A 17980-nucleotide genomic window follows, 5' to 3' on the forward strand; every position below is an offset into this window, starting at 1 on the left:
GGGATTGAAGAATATGAAGGAGTATAAATGGGAGGTTGGGACAATGTACGTAGATAGGAATGCTTTTAAGGAATGTGTAACGAGCTATGCCGTGCACAGTGGCAGAAGAATATGGTTCTCGAAGTGTGATAGCCACAGGTGCAAAGCTGTTTGCAAAGAAGGCTGCAAGTGGTTTGCTTACTGCCATAAGATGAAGAGAGAGGATTCATGGCAACTGACAAGCTGTTACAAAAAACACACATGCTCTAAGGCCACCAAGATTGGTATAATGAGTTCTCAGTGGCTAAGTAAGGCTTTTATGAAGAAGATCTGTGAAAACCCGAAAGTCAAGTTGAGAAGTTTGATAAAGAAGGCTCATAGCAAGTGGAATGTGGATCTCACAATGACCAAAGCTGCCAGAGTGAAGCAGCAAGCCCTGGATGAAATTAATGGTACCTATGGAGAGAAATATAGGAGGATTCATGACTATGCTGCGGAGTTACTGAGGTCTAATCCAGGGTCCACTGTTCAGATACAAGTGGAGAGACCTCCTGAATTTGAGCTAGAGACACCACCTCCTGGTACGGACCTGAGACCACGATTTCAGAGGATCTATATCTGCTTGGAAGCTTGTAAACGGAGTTTCATGGTGTGCAGACCCATGATTGGCCTTGATGGATGCTTCATTAAGACTCCATATGGGGGTCAATTGCTAACAGCAATTGGATGGGACCCCAATGATCAGATCCTACCAATTGCCTATGCTGTTGTTGAAGCAGAGATGAAAGATTCGTGGAGATGGTTTTTGTTGAATCTGTGTGATGATTTGGGAGTTGATAAGATCAGATGGTGTACATTCATGAGCGACCAACAAAAGGTAACTCTCAACCTAAACTTGTGTAATTAATTCTTTCTTTAATTCATGTCTTGTTGTTATTGACTGGTGATGTTTTTAAATTTTACTTCAAAGGGATTGATCCCAACCTTTGATGAGTTGCTGCCTGGCATAGACCACCGTTTTTGTGTCAGGCACTTATATAGCAACTTCAGAAAAAGGTTCCCAGGTGTTCAGCTAAAGATGATGATGTGGAAGGCTGCAAAGGCAACATATGTCCAGGAATGGAAGAGGAGGATGAAGGAGATTCAGCAGGTTGATCAAGGAGCTTATAATCATCTCATGGAGATCCCTGCCAAGTATTGGAGCAAGTCCAGGTTTAATTATTTTCCTAGAGTTGATACACTTGTTAACAACATGTGTGAGTGTTTTAACTCTGTTATTGTAGAGGCTAGAGAGAAACCGATTGTGTCTATGCTAGAAGACATTAGGGTTTATCTAATGAATAGGTGGTCTGATAACAGGCAAAGTATAGTAACATATGCCGGAGAAATATTGCCAAAAATAAACAAGAAAATTGAAAGGGAGTTTGATAAGGGTGGGGAGTGGCTGGCCATATATGCTGGTAGGGACAAATATGAAGTGTCTAGCAGTCAGGGTAATAGAGCCAAGTTTGTTGTGGACTTAAACTTACATGAGTGCTCCTGTAGAAAATTTCAACTAACAGGTTACCCTTGTGAGCATGCCATGAGCTGCATTAGGAAAATGTGTCTAGATGTTAAGAACTATGTCAACAAGTGTTATAGGAAAGAGACCTACGTGGACTGCTACCAACATGTAATCTACCCATTGAATGGACCAAATCTCTGGTCCCGGACTGAGAATGATGATGTGCTGCCACCAGTGTTTAGGAAACCAATAGGACGCCCAAAACTGAGGAGGAACAAGACTGGTGATGAGCCACGCAACAATGGACCACTGTCTAAGTTAGCCAGGAATGGACAGCAACAAAAATGTTCATATTGTTTTGCACTTGGTCACAACAAAAGAACCTGCCCTAGAAAACGTAAGATGGAGGCCGCAGCAAATAAGGTAAAGTTGTTATTGTCAATTTGATTTGAATTCCTTACATGTGAATGTTTATACTGTCCCATTAACCCAATTTGTTGTTACTGTTTATAGCAGAATGCAACTGCACAATCCAAGAAAGGGGCCAAGAAAGGGGCTGGCACAACTAGGACTCCAAAACCCAACAAGATCCCTGCCAAGACAACAACACAGCCAGCAACAAGAGTTCATCCAAAGAGGAAGAGCAGTACACAAGTTGGAGGAAGCCAGGAGTCACAGACATCATCCAAGAGAGCTAGATGCAGCAGCAGTGTCAGTCAACCACAACCATCAACAGCAACAGTCACTAGCCCATCTAGGAGGACCCTGAGGTTCATGGCAAAAACACCACCTATGGCCTGGAAGGCATTGGGATGAAGAACATAGTAGATTTTAGTGATTCCATCTGTTTTGTAATGAATCTGTCAATGACCAAGGGCTAATGTCCATGTGATACTTTAGACACCCTACTTTAAGACTACTACTATCATGTTAATCTCTTTTGTGTTGTTACCTTTTCATGGTTGTATTTAAGGCTTGTTTGGATATTGTTATGGTTAAGAGAAGCTACTTTAAGACTTCTCCATTATCTAATGAATTACATGAATTTTCAGCAGCAAAGTTATGTGAATTGACAAATTAAGCCTTGTTTTTATTAGTAGATGAAACTGAAATAAACTTGTACAGAGCCAAATAATGTATGTCACAATACAGGAACTCATTGCTATTCATTTCAATCAAAAACCTTACAATGTTTACAGCAAATGGCTTTACAGACACAGCCACAAAAAAATTTCATTCTCTTTACATTACTGTTATCACCCAACTGTATGTCAATTTTTTCAATCCCTAAACAATTGACATTCCCTACAAACTAGGAGACAACAACAGAATGGCAAAAATAAACAAAATGCTAACCCCCTAAACCTCAATTGAGTCGATCACATAGCAGCAGCCCAGCCAGTGTCCATCCAAGAATTCCAACACCAAGTGCCAATGCAAACTTCCTTTCAGCTTTCTGCAGTTCTTCTTTCAACGAGCTTGCTTTGTTCTTCAGTCTTTGAATTTGTGGATCTTGTCCTTCAGGCTCTGCCCAAGCAAAATAATCGCATCCATCTCCTATCTGTTCTCAACCAAACCAACACGAACACACCAGCACGAACACACCAAACACTTCAGATCCTTCAAACACTAACACCCAATGCTATTTTCAAACAGGAGACAGAAAAGATGAGACTCACCTGAAAGTTGACGCAGCCCCAGAATCTTCTTCCTGGGTTCTCCGCTGTAGATGACGTGCGCAATACCGGTCTCTCTCCACAGAAGCAAGTCCTCCTTCTCCCACGACTCTTGGTGCTGCTACGCGAACCTTGGGAGGACGACTGGGTAGCCATTCTCAGCAGACGAAGAACATCATCTTTGGGGATTAGGGTTTACTTATTGGACTGGGCAGCATTTCATTTTCCTTTTTTTTTTCCTGCTTCCAATTCCAACTGTTAACTACAGGCAAACTGCCAACTTTGCCACATCGGACACGGCGTCAATAATTTGACACCCACTTAACGGAAGGACTTGATTGATGCAAATCAAATCTTTTTAGGATTTAAATAGAACAGTTTAAACGTTGGGGACTAAAATAGAATTCACCCCAAACGTAGGGGACCAAAATAATAGTTTACCCTTATTGTTATCTCTATTCTTGTACGTATCTGAATACATAGCATATGGTGTACGTTGGACAATTGCTTATATGAGACACAAATACTTAGATGTTGTGTTTGTGCTTCATAGTCCATTTTCGTAATCAATTTATTGAATAAGATTTGGTAAAATGATCATTACGTTTGGTGCTATTTTGTAGTGTCCCCCCGTTAGTTAGCTGCAGTTATGCCCTATTAAATTTGGGATTAATTACCAAATATGCATTCAAATGATTTAAATACTAACAAAAATAATCTTGAAAAAACAATACCTCCATCTAAGAACAAAGGCATCACTTAGGAGAGCGATGAACAATACAAACTAAAGGTAAAATAAACGCATCAAAAAAAATTGATCAAAACAAGCTCAAATATTTTAAGGGAAACTATCAAAATATTACATATCTAGAGACTAAAAATATATTTAAACCTGTAATTAATATTCTTGTTATCCCGTGTCAAGCATTAGCCTGATGTTTGTTAAAATAAACTCTTAATTACTAATTTGCAATGTAAATATTCCATTGTTTATTGTGTTTAATATTATTATATGAAGAGTAAAACTGAACATTTAAATATTATATTAAAATGTGAAATAAACTCTTACACGGGCTTAAGATTAGAAAATTAACACCTTCAGTAACATTTTTATTGATTTCCGGTTGAATTATAATATATTATATTCGATCATTTGTGGAATCATAGTTCATAAATATCTTCCACTTGCTCATGTGGAGCACTCGTTTTCTTTTCATCAAAATAATTTTATAGTGGCTTTATGATCTCTTTTTTCTGGGGTTTTAGGTTCTAGTGTTTTACCGTACCATAGAGGATGATAGAGTTTACACATTAATAATGTAAACCAAAGTCCACATTATTCAATGCCACAAAGTTCAAGTTACTATAACAGCATGAGTGCATGACATCCTCTTAAAGTTAAATTAAATGATCACATTCGTTAACAATTCAAGTCTTCTCATACAGGTAATGGAGAAACTAGAAAATCAGGTTGACGTCTCTGTAGCAATATCCCACAATAGGGACACAATGGTTTTGAGGAAACTGCTCGAGACAAAGATTGGTTACAAAATCAGAATCAAACTGAGACGAAGACATTCGAAAAAGTGGGTCAGGCGCCAACCTAAACGCCACCCTATGGCAGCACACACAAAACCACAGTGGGATACTAGGGCAAACCTGCATACTAACGGCGCATCTTGATAACTTATGCCGCTTATCATTGCTGCCACTGCCTGAAGTTTTGCCTTGACATAAACCAAACTCTGGGGACTCAAATGGAACTGATGCTGAACAATAACTGCATGACTCCACAGCTGAACATCTACTGGACAGAAATAATCATGAGAAATGAACAAAAAATTTGAAACTATCATATTTGATGTACTGAGTAATGATTTTGCAGCATTGTGGAATTTAGTTAAAGCAGTTTTCTATTGCACAAGGAAACTTTAGCAAGAAATTACCAAGACAATGATGAATAATAAAAGCATTAATTAAATGATTCCAAGTTTCCAACTTTTCAATATTTAACCACCTTAGTGGTCAGGTAATCAGTAAATGATTTTAACATGCAGCGATATAATTCAAAATTGAAACTCTAGTACTAAATATTACCTTTTCTCATTGGTAACCTCTGATGCAATGGATTTCAACTCGCCACGTACATGATCGTTGTTTAGCGCAATCCATTGTTCCATTTGTGCTAGTCCAACAGGATACCAATGACCAGTTTGGAAAGGAGTTGCCCCTGGACGGGACTTGCTAGTTTGAGAAGCACAAAAACCAAAACCGACAAGCCTTTCACGGAGTTCTCTTTCACTGCTTCCAAGAATTGCTATCCACTTGGTTACTTGTTCGTCCATAGAACAGCATTCCCCTTTAGTGTTTTGAACTTCGCTGGATATTCGTGTGATTTCATCAGCATCCAGCTGCGCCAACATTACTCGTCTACAAATTATATTGAGCAAGTGTAGCATGCGAGAAGGAACACCTGACAAACTTGAAGAGACCTGCAGTAAAGTCTTTTCATTGGGAAGGTCCGTATGAAATCCCGGAAAAGACAGAGAGATCCACTTGATGAGTAAATGCTCTACATATCTTGGCATGCTGACCTTGAAGTCCAATAATGCCAAAATTATATCCAAAAGAACTAGGGGCCTATCAAGACACTGATATTGGTTCAAAGACCATATGATATTGGAACCCCAATTGGTTAAATCTTTCTCTGCCAAACCGGAAAGTTCTTCAGTGTAAAATGGAACAGGACGATTCAAGCAAATATCCACATGTAGCCCACCAATCCAATGGTATTCAATAGCTGCTCTCAGTACCCTGCTCATGGTTCAAGAATACAAATATCACAATTGCATATTTGTGGAATTTTTTCATTGAAACTTCATTAGCAAAAGACAAAAGGAGAAAGAAAACAAATACTTAGTAGGAAAATAACTATTGACATGTATTCAAGATTGGTTCAAAACACTAATTATTTGGGTAATTATACACTTTTTTATCTCCAAACTATTCCCCCCTTCTCTTCGCACACAGCCAAAACAGAATGCCAAAAGGGGAACATAGGCTGAGAAATCATTTTGTACCTTCCTTCATACATTCGATTCAGTTTCTCAACATCAAAGCAATGAACCTGCAATAAACAAGTATAAATACTCAATAGCAACCTCATATAGTCAAAGAAGAAAAATTAAACTTCTAAATATTCTTGCAGCATATGCCTGGTTGAGGAATTAAAAGATAAAATAAAATTAGAGGTAGGAACTTCAAATTAACATGAATTATCTTCTTTTAAATTAGGGCTAACAAATCAATGCTAAACTCTAAGGTGACTGCTTCTATTAGTGAATGCATTGGCTAAATAGAAAATTGGATTAAACAACTAAAAAAATTTGAACAGCTGTGGAAAGATACTACTGATGTGATCAGTAAGAATATCATTCAATAGCTGTGATTCAGATTTCAGACAACAGGTAGGGAAAACAGATTCAAACCAGAGAATATTATGATTATGTCCCAACAAAAGGGCCAGAGCAACATGCTTTGAATTAATAGAAGAATGATTTAGATATTCTGGATAAATGCATAAAACTTCCAGAAAGCCAAGATCATTTTTTAGCTTGGGAATCACGCACACTTATTTGGAATCAATAAAACAAATTCAGAAGAGGAAAAAAAAAGAAGAAAGAAAAACAACACTATTAAGTTCCCCCCTTGAGCATTTGCTTCACTCATCACACATGGTTTAGTTAACGTTGCAAAATGAATGCAAAGAACAATGTTAGAACTGGTAGTTAGAAAGGGGAAAAAATGAGAAACAATCTGTTCATCTGTCCATCAATATACGAAGTTACTAATATGAGGAAGACTTAGAGCTCCTCTACTCACTAACAAATGTCAAAAGACCCCTACCTAATCCCTATCTCTGATTGAGATTCCCTATATAGTGACAAGGTTCCTTGAACACAACAAGTACTAGATAGCTAAATGTTCTTAAAAATAGCATCTATAAGATGATTGCTAGTTCATTCTCTGTTTCTTGCTTTTTTCATATTCAAGGATGATGGGATATACAAAATTCCTAGATTTTTGGGCACTGCCTTTAATTTTTGTCTGGGCAATCAAGAATCCTGTACCTTTGGACAATGCACACAGGGTATATACAAGTGAAAAGATTTTTCTGAAAATAAAAGAAAATACCATACAGTAGCGACGACAAGATTTCCAGGTGAAACTGCTGCACCAAGGCATGAATCATATACATCATCTGAAGCCTGCAAGGAAAAAGGTGCATGTCTGCTTAAGGGGTGGAAATGGCAGAAGTCATATGAAAAGAGAGTAAAAAAGGACAAAAATAACATACGCTGGATGAATTGTTATTATGAGGCATATGAACAGGTACTTCATCTAGGCATCTATCGCGCAAAATCCAGCTACGCACTAAATTATCCTACAAATATTTAAAAAAACAATCACGACTAAATCCCCATATGGTCCTTGAGATTCACGGCTTTCATTATTTTAGTCTCTCATATTCAAAATTCACTATACTGGTCCCCGAGATTCAGCTTCAGGCACCATATTGGTCCCTGGACCCTTTCCGACGTTGAGTCTACGAACGAAATGCTAAGCTAGCTTTGACTTGCCACGCTAAACACAGGGCTAAATGACGTCGTTTTATTTTAGGGCTTGAACAAGGCGAAAATGAGATTGTTTTGGAGAATGAGGAGATAAAACAATTTGCACATCATATAAACTTTTCTTCATCTTCTCGTTTTTGCCTTGTTTAAGTGCCAAAACTAAATGACAGCATTAAGCCCTATGTCAGCTCAACACTTTGTTTCCTGACCTAATGCTGGAAAGGGTCCAAGGACCAATATGGTACCTAGTGCTGGATCTCGGAGACCAATGTAGTAAATTTTGGATTTGAGGGACTAAAATGGTGAAAGCTGTGAATCTAGAGAACCACTTTGGGGATTTAATCAACCAATCACCAGTCAAAAATACATAATACAGATATTAAACTACTGATTAGATATGCTAAAATTAAACAGGAAGGAATTGCAACATTATAGTGAACATATTTTAAAGACTGATTTGCTAATTATTCTTTAAACTCATCATTTATTTCTTTCTATAATATCAGAACCAAACAAGTTAGCTTTTGTTTTCCAATATGCCACTATTTTTAAAACTTATTACCAAAATGCCACCCTTTTCAAACTATTTACTCAAAATAGTGGCACCTTGTATTCTTTCTTCTTCTTTTTTTCACAATTTGACTTGGAGGCACTTAACTGAAAAACACCTTCCACGTAGAAAATGCTAAATAGGGAAGCTTATCAAATGCAAAAATGCTCAAGCATTTAGCACCTTCCACTTTGGAACGGCTGAATAGAAGTTTTTCAATATTTAAATCAATAAGCGTGAAAGAGCCTCCAATGACATGTACAAATGAATATTTTCGTGATTTAAATAACAAAATAATAAATCATTAACTAATATTAATATAAATTTAAATATGTTTATCAATCTGACTAAGTTTAATTAATAACATAAATAAAATTGATGATTGAAACTTTAAATTATTGATTAACGTACTATATTTTATTAATTTAAATATATTTTGCCATATCATCCATCATCAAAATAAAATATCATAATAATTGATGTGAGTATTATCATGATTGTAATCTTAATGTAAGAGTATTAGTCATAAAAAAAATACAATTTTTTTTTAAATATAGTATATTGAAATAGGTTAAAGAAAATACTCATGATATAAAATATAGTACTCCCATCAGTTACTTGATGCTTTTTATCACAATAAAAATAAATAAATAGACAAAGGTACACATGAAAGAGTTGAAGACAGACAAAAATACATACCAAAATTTGTAAATATCAAAGCACGCCAACATTGTTTCCGATCAACAAAAATACACCTCAAGCCTTACAAACCAACTGACAGGCAACAGCATAGTACTTTCGTCCATCAAAAACAATCTTTGACGTGTAGTTTGATATTCATGAACTTTGGTGTGTACTTTTGTCAACTGAGACTTTTTTTTTTTCATGTGTACTTTTGTCCATTTACTCCAATAAATAATATCAGGTCATTGATAAGAGTATTTACCTGTGTTTTTTTTATGATTGAAACCTTAGTGTAAGATTATTAATCATAAAGAAATGTAAAAAAAATTAAAATACCATATAGCGAAATACATTAGTTAAAAACAATTACTTTATAAGATACAATACTCTTATCAAGTATTTAATACTTTTTATCATCAACTTACTAAAAGATATATTATAATTGATGGGAATACTATATTTTATCATGAAAATTTTCTTCAAGCAAGATTATGTATTTCATTATACTGCATTGTATAATTTTTGTATTTCTTTATGACTAATAATACTCTTACATTAAAATACAATAATCAGTTTTAATTTATGTTATTAAACTTAATTTGATTGATAAATATATTTAAATATAATAATATAAGCAATGCTACATGGCCAGCAAATATTATCATTTTTGGCCAGCATTTGGCAAGCAATAATTTGCACCTATATTTATCAGAGTTTTGTACACATAAATCAATGCAGTTTGCACCCAAGTTTTCCAGAGTTTGCACCCATGAATTAGTAAAATTTATTTGTTAAAGACAATTTAGTGTTTGTGCTGGCCATCGCCAAAAATACTAAAAGATGCGGGCTCCCAAGAGTTTCTCTAATAATATATTTATATTAATATTAGTTAATTATTGATTATTAACTATAATTATGTCATATAATCAAAAAGCTATTCATTTCCACACGTCAATTGAAGCACTTTTACGTTTATTGATTTCAATATTGAAAAGGCCTTCCCATTAAGCGCATCCAAAGAGGAAGGCGTTAAACGCTTTAGCGTTTTAAATTGGATACACTTCCCTATTTAGAGCTTTCCACGTGGAAGGCGCTTTCCCGTTAAAGTGCCTCCAAGTCAAATTGCGAAGGAAAAAATTACAAGGTGCAACCGTGGCAAAATGGTAGCATTTTCATGATAAGTTTTAAAAATAGTGTCATATTGGAAAACAAGCCCAAGTTTGAAACCCTGTTATTGATAGAAGCTTAGAGATCCAATTTTTAGAAAATTGGAAGAGTAAGCACATTCTTCTTTTGAAATCTGAGACATATTTAATGTCCTTCCCTCTTCAACATAGAAAAATCTAGTCACATCAATTAAACCTCTGACTCTCAAAAATCTTATAGAAGATAAAGTGACAATATATAAAAAAAATCATACGATATAACTTTATTTAAATAAATTTACCTGGCTACAGCTGTACAAACATCTTCCACCAAATGCCCATGCCAAGCCAGTAACCTGGAGGAAATCGACATTGAAGAAATCAACAAAGTATTGCAGCTTCAAGAAGTCATCTAACTCAAGAGAAAGGAACAATAATAATATTAAAAGAATAGAATTATAAATTTTGAACAATAAAATAAAAAACCTACAATATAGTCATGTGCATCATATGAACCAAGCTTGTTGAATTCCTTAGAAGATATGTCACATAGCCATATTTCAAAGGAACCAGAACCTTTGCCTATTGCTAAAAGCATCTTGGAAGAGCATTGAACATGCACAGTTACTGAAAGTACAGAAACTGGGACAACATTGACAGTGATAACCTATTTAGATATTGAAAACTCAGTAAATGAACGGCTGAGAAAGAAAGATAGAAGTGAAAAGAGTCTGAAATTTAAGTAAGAACTAGAAACTACCTCCTTCAACAAAATGAACACATTCTGATCCACTTCTGTTGATTTAATCAATTTGTGATAGTCACCCAACCAAACCTTGACACTGATAAGTGCATATATTTCAGCTTAGGTCAGATATTTGGTGCAAAATGTAACAACATACACACAGTCTAATTAGAAGTGTGAGGGAACTGAGGATCAATACATTGACCACTTAATCAAGAGTCTAAGGTGCTATGTCAAGAATGATTCATTTTAACTCACCTCCCATCAGAGCTTCCAGTAACTAATAAAATTTGTGGATTTGAGGAATTAACAGAAAATGACAACCAACTTATTGTTGTAACCCATGAATTGTGTGCTTCAAGAAATCCAACAAATTTCACAGCAGATGGGATTTTTCCACCCTCAATAGTATAGCAATCTGGTGCATAAAATCTCCATAAAGAAATTTTACCAGACTTCCCTCCAACAGCAAGTAGGCTGACAGTAGCATGAATATCATGCAGTAAAGGAGACCATGAAACAACAATTGAGCTTAGCACTGCGCTGCGAGTAGCATATTGATCAGCACTTATCACAGGCAACATGTCGTTCTCGGGAACTGTTTTCAAGGATTTCTTTTTAGGTTTAGCCACAGAATCTATTTCATCTGATGCATTTCTCTGCATGAACAATCTAACTTTAAGTACATAAAATCAAATTAACACAGAATAAAATTGTTTCAGTTAACCACAATTGTTTTAGCTGTAGTTAACTATGATTTACAGTTAAAAAAATTGATGAGAATGAATGTACAACTTATTATAGAAAAACCATAGTTTATACTACCAACAAGAAAAATGGCCATTTTGTTCATGAAGCATATACGACAAAAGAAAGGATTTTTTATTTTATTTGAAATTAAATCCATATCATATTTAATATATATACTTAAGTATCAGAACAAGCATCGTCATGACTCGATTTCAACAAAAGTCCAATATTAGATTCTCTAGAGACTGTGTGTGGGGTGCGTACATATATAAGTAACATACATCCAGGTCATATAAACTTTGTTAATGTCCCTTTATTTTGAAACAGCATTTTTCAAGTTATTGATTAATCATCTGATCTTTTCTTTTCTGCTGGCATAAAATAGATGATGTCAAAAGATGATATATATCATGAGCACGACTGGTCTCAGAATAACTAATTCTACCCCAAGTAGAGTATGAAAAAAGAAAACCAACCAAGAACATGGATGGATAAGATAACTTACTTTGGAAAACTCTAATGGAGTCCCCGTGCCTTGAAACTCAGTACATTGCAAATATTCAAATAGACGTTCACTAACGTTCACAACCTAAACAAAATAAGAATAGTGGCAGTTGGCAGGCAAGTAAACATGAAAACTATAAACACTTTCTATTTCAGTTCCATAAATGGAAACGCAAAAAGGAATTAGACACAACATACTTTCTATTTTACATATTTACAGCTAACATTTAATTTTTCTCCGAAGATGCTACAAATTACAACTTTTCTCAATCAGATCTGCTTTCAAAAGAAGCAATATCCCTATCCCAATCCCAATATAAATTATGCAGTTCACAGTTTTCAGTTTCATGTTTTCTTTAGGCACACAAAGATGGCATCAGTTCCTATTCCACACGATAAACCACTTTTATTGCACACACCTCAATCCATTCTGAACAGAAATCACAAAAGGGTGGACGATAAACCTTCACGTGTCCTTCGCTAGTGCAAACAGCCAACAAGCACCTGTGAATAATATATATTACTTATCGAATAAAATATCAATTTTGTCATTGAATAGAAATAACTGTGCATCTTTGCTTGCTAATCATCAAATTCTTACCCTGAATTCAAAGAAATGCCAAGTGGCGACCATGATATTGACTGAACAACAGGCTTATCATCACGGTACAAACTAATAGGGAGGAGGCATCCAGAGATTAAATCTGTGCAATGCATGATTCAATTCAGACATGTTAGCATTCTGTGGTTGGCAGCTCTAATTCAAAATTATTAAAAATTCCCTTTACCAAATATTAATAATAAACAACAAGATTGACAATGCTACATGACAAAGAAACCATAAAACTCATCCCTATATGAGCACTACCAAAAATTAAAATCTCCATATACTATATAACAAATGAGTAGTTTCACATGTTTGGCATTGACCATGTAAGGTAATGTGGTTTTCCCGTTAATGGTTCCTTTATTTTTCTGGTTTCTCAAGGGATTACCCATCCCTACTACTAGGAAAAAAGGCTAACCCCTCTTCAGTAATAGTCAGGCTTCCCTCCCAATCAGGTCCTCTCAACTCATAATTGAATGGGATACTCCATAGTGTTGTATATCGACTATAGCAAGGTTTGAACCTAGTTCTTCATGCATACTACCCAAACTCCTCACCACTAAACCACTCTTAGGTAGTGTTTGCTTTCAGAGACTGAAACTGGGACTCAGTATTGTGTTTGGTTGCCAGATACTAGAACTAAAATTTTAGTTTCGCAACACAAAATTCCAATCCCTTTAGTACCTCAAAAAGTGGAGAAACGGGACTGAAATTTCTAAAGATGGAGACTGAAACTTTTAACATTTTCTTTAATAACTAAAGGTATTTTAGTAAATATCTTTATTTCATCTCCATATTCATCTTGAACCAAACAAGATACTAAGACATAATGTAGTCATATACACTTTACACCAAACATAATATAGAGACTTAATTTAGTCTTAGTCTCAGTCTCCGTCACCTTCCCAAACACAGCCTTAGCGACTAACAAAGCTGCTTCCTACATTTGTGTAGCCAATGCTTTGTGCTTTGTGGTTATGGAACCGTTTAAACCAGGTGATGAATAACTTTTAAAGCCCCAATGAATTTCATGATCCAACCATTAAAATAAAATAAAATCTTATGAAAATAAAAGAAAAAACATAATAAGTGAGTAGCTTATGAATTTGACCTTTTCTTTCAACAAAGCCAAAGAGGAATGGCTCAATTGGAGAGATTTTGATTATTCCACGTGGTCCATGAGGCATGTCTGGTCTCTGACCAAGGGAAAAAAAGGACAAAAAAAGTTAGATATAAAAACATATATTTTTATAAAAATACATAAATAAAAGAGAAAGAAGGGAAGAGTACAAACAAGAATGGTAACGAAGTGGGCGGTAGCAACAGCAAGGAGGTTGTCTTGGGACCAAGCAATGGCGTTTGGGAAACTAGGCGAACCAAGAAGCATAGTAGTCTGTAACGGTGCTGGAGAGGAAGAGGAAGAAGCCATGTGTTTATCACTCGTCAATGTAGCTCGTCCTTCTTCTGTTTAAATAAAAATCAAAATGACAAAACTAAAAATTGAAAAGAGCGGTAGTGACAGTGCCAACGAAATAAACCAAACCCATCTTGGTTGAACTGCATATAAGATAGGTGAGAACCATCTCTACATAATGTAATCTAATCTTAGGGTTTTAGTTGTGAAATTGTGGAAGATTTTAGAGAGCGAGACAGAGAAAATTTTTAGAGAGAAAAACAGGAAAGAAGGGAAACTGAGTAGTGCAATGTTGAGAGAAGAATGGTGTGTTCCAACAATATCAACTGGTTGGATCGTGACATGCATATTGCAAGCCATTCGGATTATGAGGTTAGTTTAGTATATACCAAAGTTGCGAGAACCAAATCGGTCAATGAATCGGTCAAGTGACTAGTTCAATGTTCTGAATACAGTCGAACTTGTTTAATTAAATATAAAATAAAATTATTAAAATACATTATAATTTTTTAAATATTTAATTTCAATGACTGGTATAATAACAATAATAAAATTCAAAATTTCACAACTCACATAATAATTTATCTATATTTCATCATTAAAATTTTACATTCAAGTCCAAACATCAAAATTTATAATTAAGAGAAAATCAAAATGCACATAAGTCATAGAGTAAATCAAAATAAAAAAATCAAAATAAGCTATCAATTAGCAATGAGAATAAAACAATCAAAACTTATAACTTGGTTGACTCAGTATGAAGACCAAGAGAAATCAAAGGGATTCACTTCACTTCTGCCCATTTTTTATTTTTGAATGACATTATTGCTCACTGCTAATTAACGTATCTCTGTATATTGTACTAACACTATATACTATTATATTGTACTAACACTATATACTACTACTATTCAGAGTACTTATCCTAATACAATATTAATAGTTGTAGATGCACTATAGCTTCTTTAGAATGCAATTATTTTTATAAGCAAGTTAATAAACATGACTAAAGGTTGATTGCATTTGATAAAGGAAAAATTAGTAACACAAAATTAAAATGAAAACGAAACGAAATAGAGAGAGAAATCAACAATCATGTGAAGGTGTATGAGTACCTTTGTTCCAAAGAGGAAAGTGCAAATCAAACCCATCCATGAATGAAGACTATAGAAATTGGCCACAATCCCATCCTTCCCCTAAATTGAATCGAATTCCAAATATTCTAGAAGCTAAAGCCACACCTTGCTAAATTCACTTATTTTTTCAATGGAATAGAACCAGGCAACTATCTGTGCACCAAAATTGCACCAAAATTACAGCAAGAACAATATTGTTTATAAAAATAAATTAATTAATTAGAATTTACATTATGATTTTTTTAAACAAGATTCAGAGCTAATTAAACCCAAGTTACCTCCTCCACTTGAGAGAATAAATCCAATGACCATCAGCAAAGTACGAAAAACCTGCAATTACTAGAGTATATGAGAAAAAGCAAGTTTTTGGAATAAAAAGTGTAAGGAAGGAAACCAGAAAGTAAAGAGAAGAGAGAGTGGTGAGGGAACTGAATATCGATATATCGACCACTTGGTCGAGGAGGTTATGGTGCCATGTCCAGAATCATTCATTTTAACTCGCCTCCCATCAGAGCTTCCAGTAGCTAACAAAATTTGCGGATTTGAGGAATTATATATGAGGAAACAAAAACAAAATTATGTACCATAACTTTTAGATTCAGGAATGTCTTTATCCACATTCATAGAAATATAGCAACAAAAGCGAGTCAACAATCTCACGTTTAACAAGCTAAAAAACAGTGAATTAAAACTACCTCAAATGCAGTAGTAACCGCAAAGCTAGAGTTCAAAGGAGCTCATGTTCCCCTCACAGTTATTTTATACCAATTATTACACTGCACCCATCCCATTTATAAACCCTAACACGAAAGAAAGGAAAAAGAAACTAAACAAACCAATCAAAGTCCGATCCGAATCGACAGTAATTGGATCAAGACTCAGAGTGGGGCACATCTTCAACGTTATCGCCGTTATCGCTGTTGTTGTTATTGTTGTCGGTAGTGGTGGTTGTTGCTCCGGTTGAGGCGGCGAGGCTGTTCTCCATCTTGAGGCGCTCGAGGGCCTTCTCGTGGGCCCAGGTCTCGATGGTGAGGTCGGGCTTGGCGTTGAGCCCGACGCCGAGGATGACGATGGTGAGGAAGCTGGTGACGTAGCAAGGAAGCTCCCAATCCTCCCACTTGCGGGACTGACCCGGGGGAGGAGGGGTGCGGTTGAAGAGAAGGCCCTTGGGAGTTTCCTCATGGCCCGGGCTTGTCCAGCGGCTAGGCCCGGAGGATGCACCTCCGCGCGTGCGGGTGGATTGAAGGAGGCGGCGGCGGATCATGGCCGATGCGCTCGTGAAAGGTGTTGGAGCTGGCATTGTGGTTTTGCCTATTTTCCTTCTTTTTCTCTCTCCAGAGAGGGAGTATAGTGAGACCTGAAGAGAGAGAATAGTTTTGGCCGAAAAAGAATGAAGTTAGTGAATCTCTCTCGTGTTTGTAAATTGCAATTACTTTTTTTTTCCCTTAAAAAATTAACAGTTTTTTTTTCTGTTTTTTAATATTTACAGTAACATTGTTGTTAAATTAAATACGGGTGAACTTTATAACTCTATGTTGGTCTTTGAAATTGGCCAATTACACTTTCAATTGTCACAATTTAATCTTTGTTATGATAAGATTAAATAAGATAGATGACCATTATTTAATATGGACGGCTCACATTTTTAAGAGATGAGTTTAATGAGAGTTAAAAATATTACCTCTTGTGTACCTATAAATACATGTGCTGAAGTAAAGAGAATACACATAAAAACAATAAAACACCATTCTCTCTCTTTATACATTATTAATAGTTTCTTTCTCTCTTTTCGTTACTACATATAAATATATGAATCATTTTTATTGAGCTAATTATATTAATGCTAGAGTCTTCTATTTATACTTCTTTAGTTTATATATCGTCTTTATTTATTCTACAACACGTTAATCAAATTTTAAGAAGACTCAAGGTAATAAATTTTTATTATGTCGAAACTCTCTCATCTTGAATTTAATGCTTTTGATATATCTGGGAACAATTATTTATTATGGATACTTGATGCTAAAATCCATCTTGATTCAATGAATCTTGGAGATACCATTAAAGCTGAAAATAATACATCCGAGAAGGATAAAAGGCAAAGTCATAATTTTTTTGTTGTCATCTTGACGTATGATTGAAAAATGAATATCACACATTAAAAGATCTTGCAGATCTGTGAAAAGACCTTGAAGAAAGGTACAATCATCCAAAGACGGTGATACTTCCTCAAATCCGATATTGTTAGAGAAAACTTTCTCAACCTTCCATGCCTCGAATATGCTCCTGTAGTAGCAGTATCGAGAAAAAAGATTTAAAAAATATTCTGAGTTGATTTCTTGCCTTCTTATTGCTGAACGCAATAATGAATTACTTCTAAGGAATCATGAAGTCTGCCCAGCTGGCGCCGTCCCATTTCCTGAAGCAAATGTGGCAAATCATTATCTCAGAAGAGATAAATGGCAAGGTTTTAGTAACAAGAAAAATTATGGAAGGAAAATGAATTATGTTCATAAAAGGATCTCATCAGAAGTGCGATAAAGAAAGAAACAATGGGTAAAGTAAATCAATTGAGGATAAATACTTCCGTTGTGGTGGAAAGGGTCATTGGTCACGTACCTGTCGTACCCCAAGGCACCTAGTTGATCTTTA

General features: G+C 35.4%; 3 protein-coding genes across 5 annotated transcripts; all 3 read right to left on the reverse strand.

The window, feature by feature from the left end:
- Positions 1-2842: 2842 nt before the first annotated feature.
- LOC130960794 (uncharacterized) lies at positions 2843-3584 on the reverse strand. The gene is made up of 2 exons (XM_057886256.1): positions 3163-3584; positions 2843-3044 (listed from the first exon to the last, which is right to left on the reverse strand). The coding sequence occupies exons 1-2, from the start codon at positions 3313-3315 to the stop codon at positions 2850-2852; spliced, it is 348 nt and encodes a 115-aa protein (XP_057742239.1). The 5' UTR covers positions 3316-3584; the 3' UTR covers positions 2843-2849.
- A 962-nt stretch (positions 3585-4546) lies between these two features.
- Positions 4547-15836, reverse strand: LOC130961228 (uncharacterized). Of its 3 annotated transcripts, XM_057886984.1 has the most exons (17): positions 15758-15836; positions 15607-15658; positions 15308-15481; positions 14073-14242; positions 13890-13974; positions 12773-12875; positions 12591-12675; positions 12173-12256; positions 11176-11576; positions 10933-11014; positions 10663-10839; positions 10475-10528; positions 7517-7603; positions 7359-7427; positions 6240-6286; positions 5257-5973; positions 4547-4966 (listed from the first exon to the last, which is right to left on the reverse strand). In XM_057886984.1, exons 3-17 carry the CDS (start codon positions 15345-15347, stop codon positions 4618-4620), a joined length of 2550 nt encoding a protein of 849 aa, XP_057742967.1. In that variant the 5' UTR covers positions 15348-15481; positions 15607-15658; positions 15758-15836; the 3' UTR covers positions 4547-4617. The 3 variants fall into 3 exon arrangements, with proteins under 3 accessions (XP_057742967.1, XP_057742968.1, XP_057742965.1); XM_057886985.1 differs by having other exon boundaries at positions 4547-4963; positions 15607-15779; XM_057886982.1 differs by having other exon boundaries at positions 15607-15779.
- Positions 15837-15925: 89 nt separating this feature from the next.
- On the reverse strand, positions 15926-16727 carry LOC130961229 (uncharacterized). The gene has a single exon (XM_057886986.1). It carries the CDS (start codon positions 16626-16628, stop codon positions 16200-16202), a length of 429 nt encoding a protein of 142 aa, XP_057742969.1. The 5' UTR covers positions 16629-16727; the 3' UTR covers positions 15926-16199.
- Positions 16728-17980: the final 1253 nt, after the last annotated feature.

This window comes from Arachis stenosperma, chromosome 2, assembly GCF_014773155.1.
Source record: "Arachis stenosperma cultivar V10309 chromosome 2, arast.V10309.gnm1.PFL2, whole genome shotgun sequence".
NCBI classification, from domain to species: Eukaryota; Viridiplantae; Streptophyta; class Magnoliopsida; order Fabales; family Fabaceae; genus Arachis; species Arachis stenosperma.

Coding starts and splice junctions, on each gene's coding strand:
- LOC130961229 (XM_057886986.1), bottom strand. CDS start 16,628: ATGCCAGCTCCAACACCTTTCACGAGCGCATCGGCCATGATCCGCCGC.
- LOC130961228 (XM_057886984.1), bottom strand. CDS start 15,347: ATGGATGGGTTTGATTTGCACTTTCCTCTTTGGAACAAAG. Junction 11,015..11,175: donor ACTGGAAGCTCTGATGGGAG/GTGAGTTAAAAT, acceptor TGCACTTATCAG/TGTCAAGGTTTGGTTGGGTG. Junction 6,287..7,358: donor GAAATCTTGTCGTCGCTACT/GTATGGTATTTT, acceptor TGTTTATTGCAG/GTTCATTGCTTTGATGTTGA.
- LOC130960794 (XM_057886256.1), bottom strand. CDS start 3,315: ATGGCTACCCAGTCGTCCTCCCAAGGTTCGCGTAGCAGCACCAAGAGT. Junction 3,045..3,162: donor GGGGCTGCGTCAACTTTCAG/GTGAGTCTCATC, acceptor GGTTGAGAACAG/ATAGGAGATGGATGCGATTA.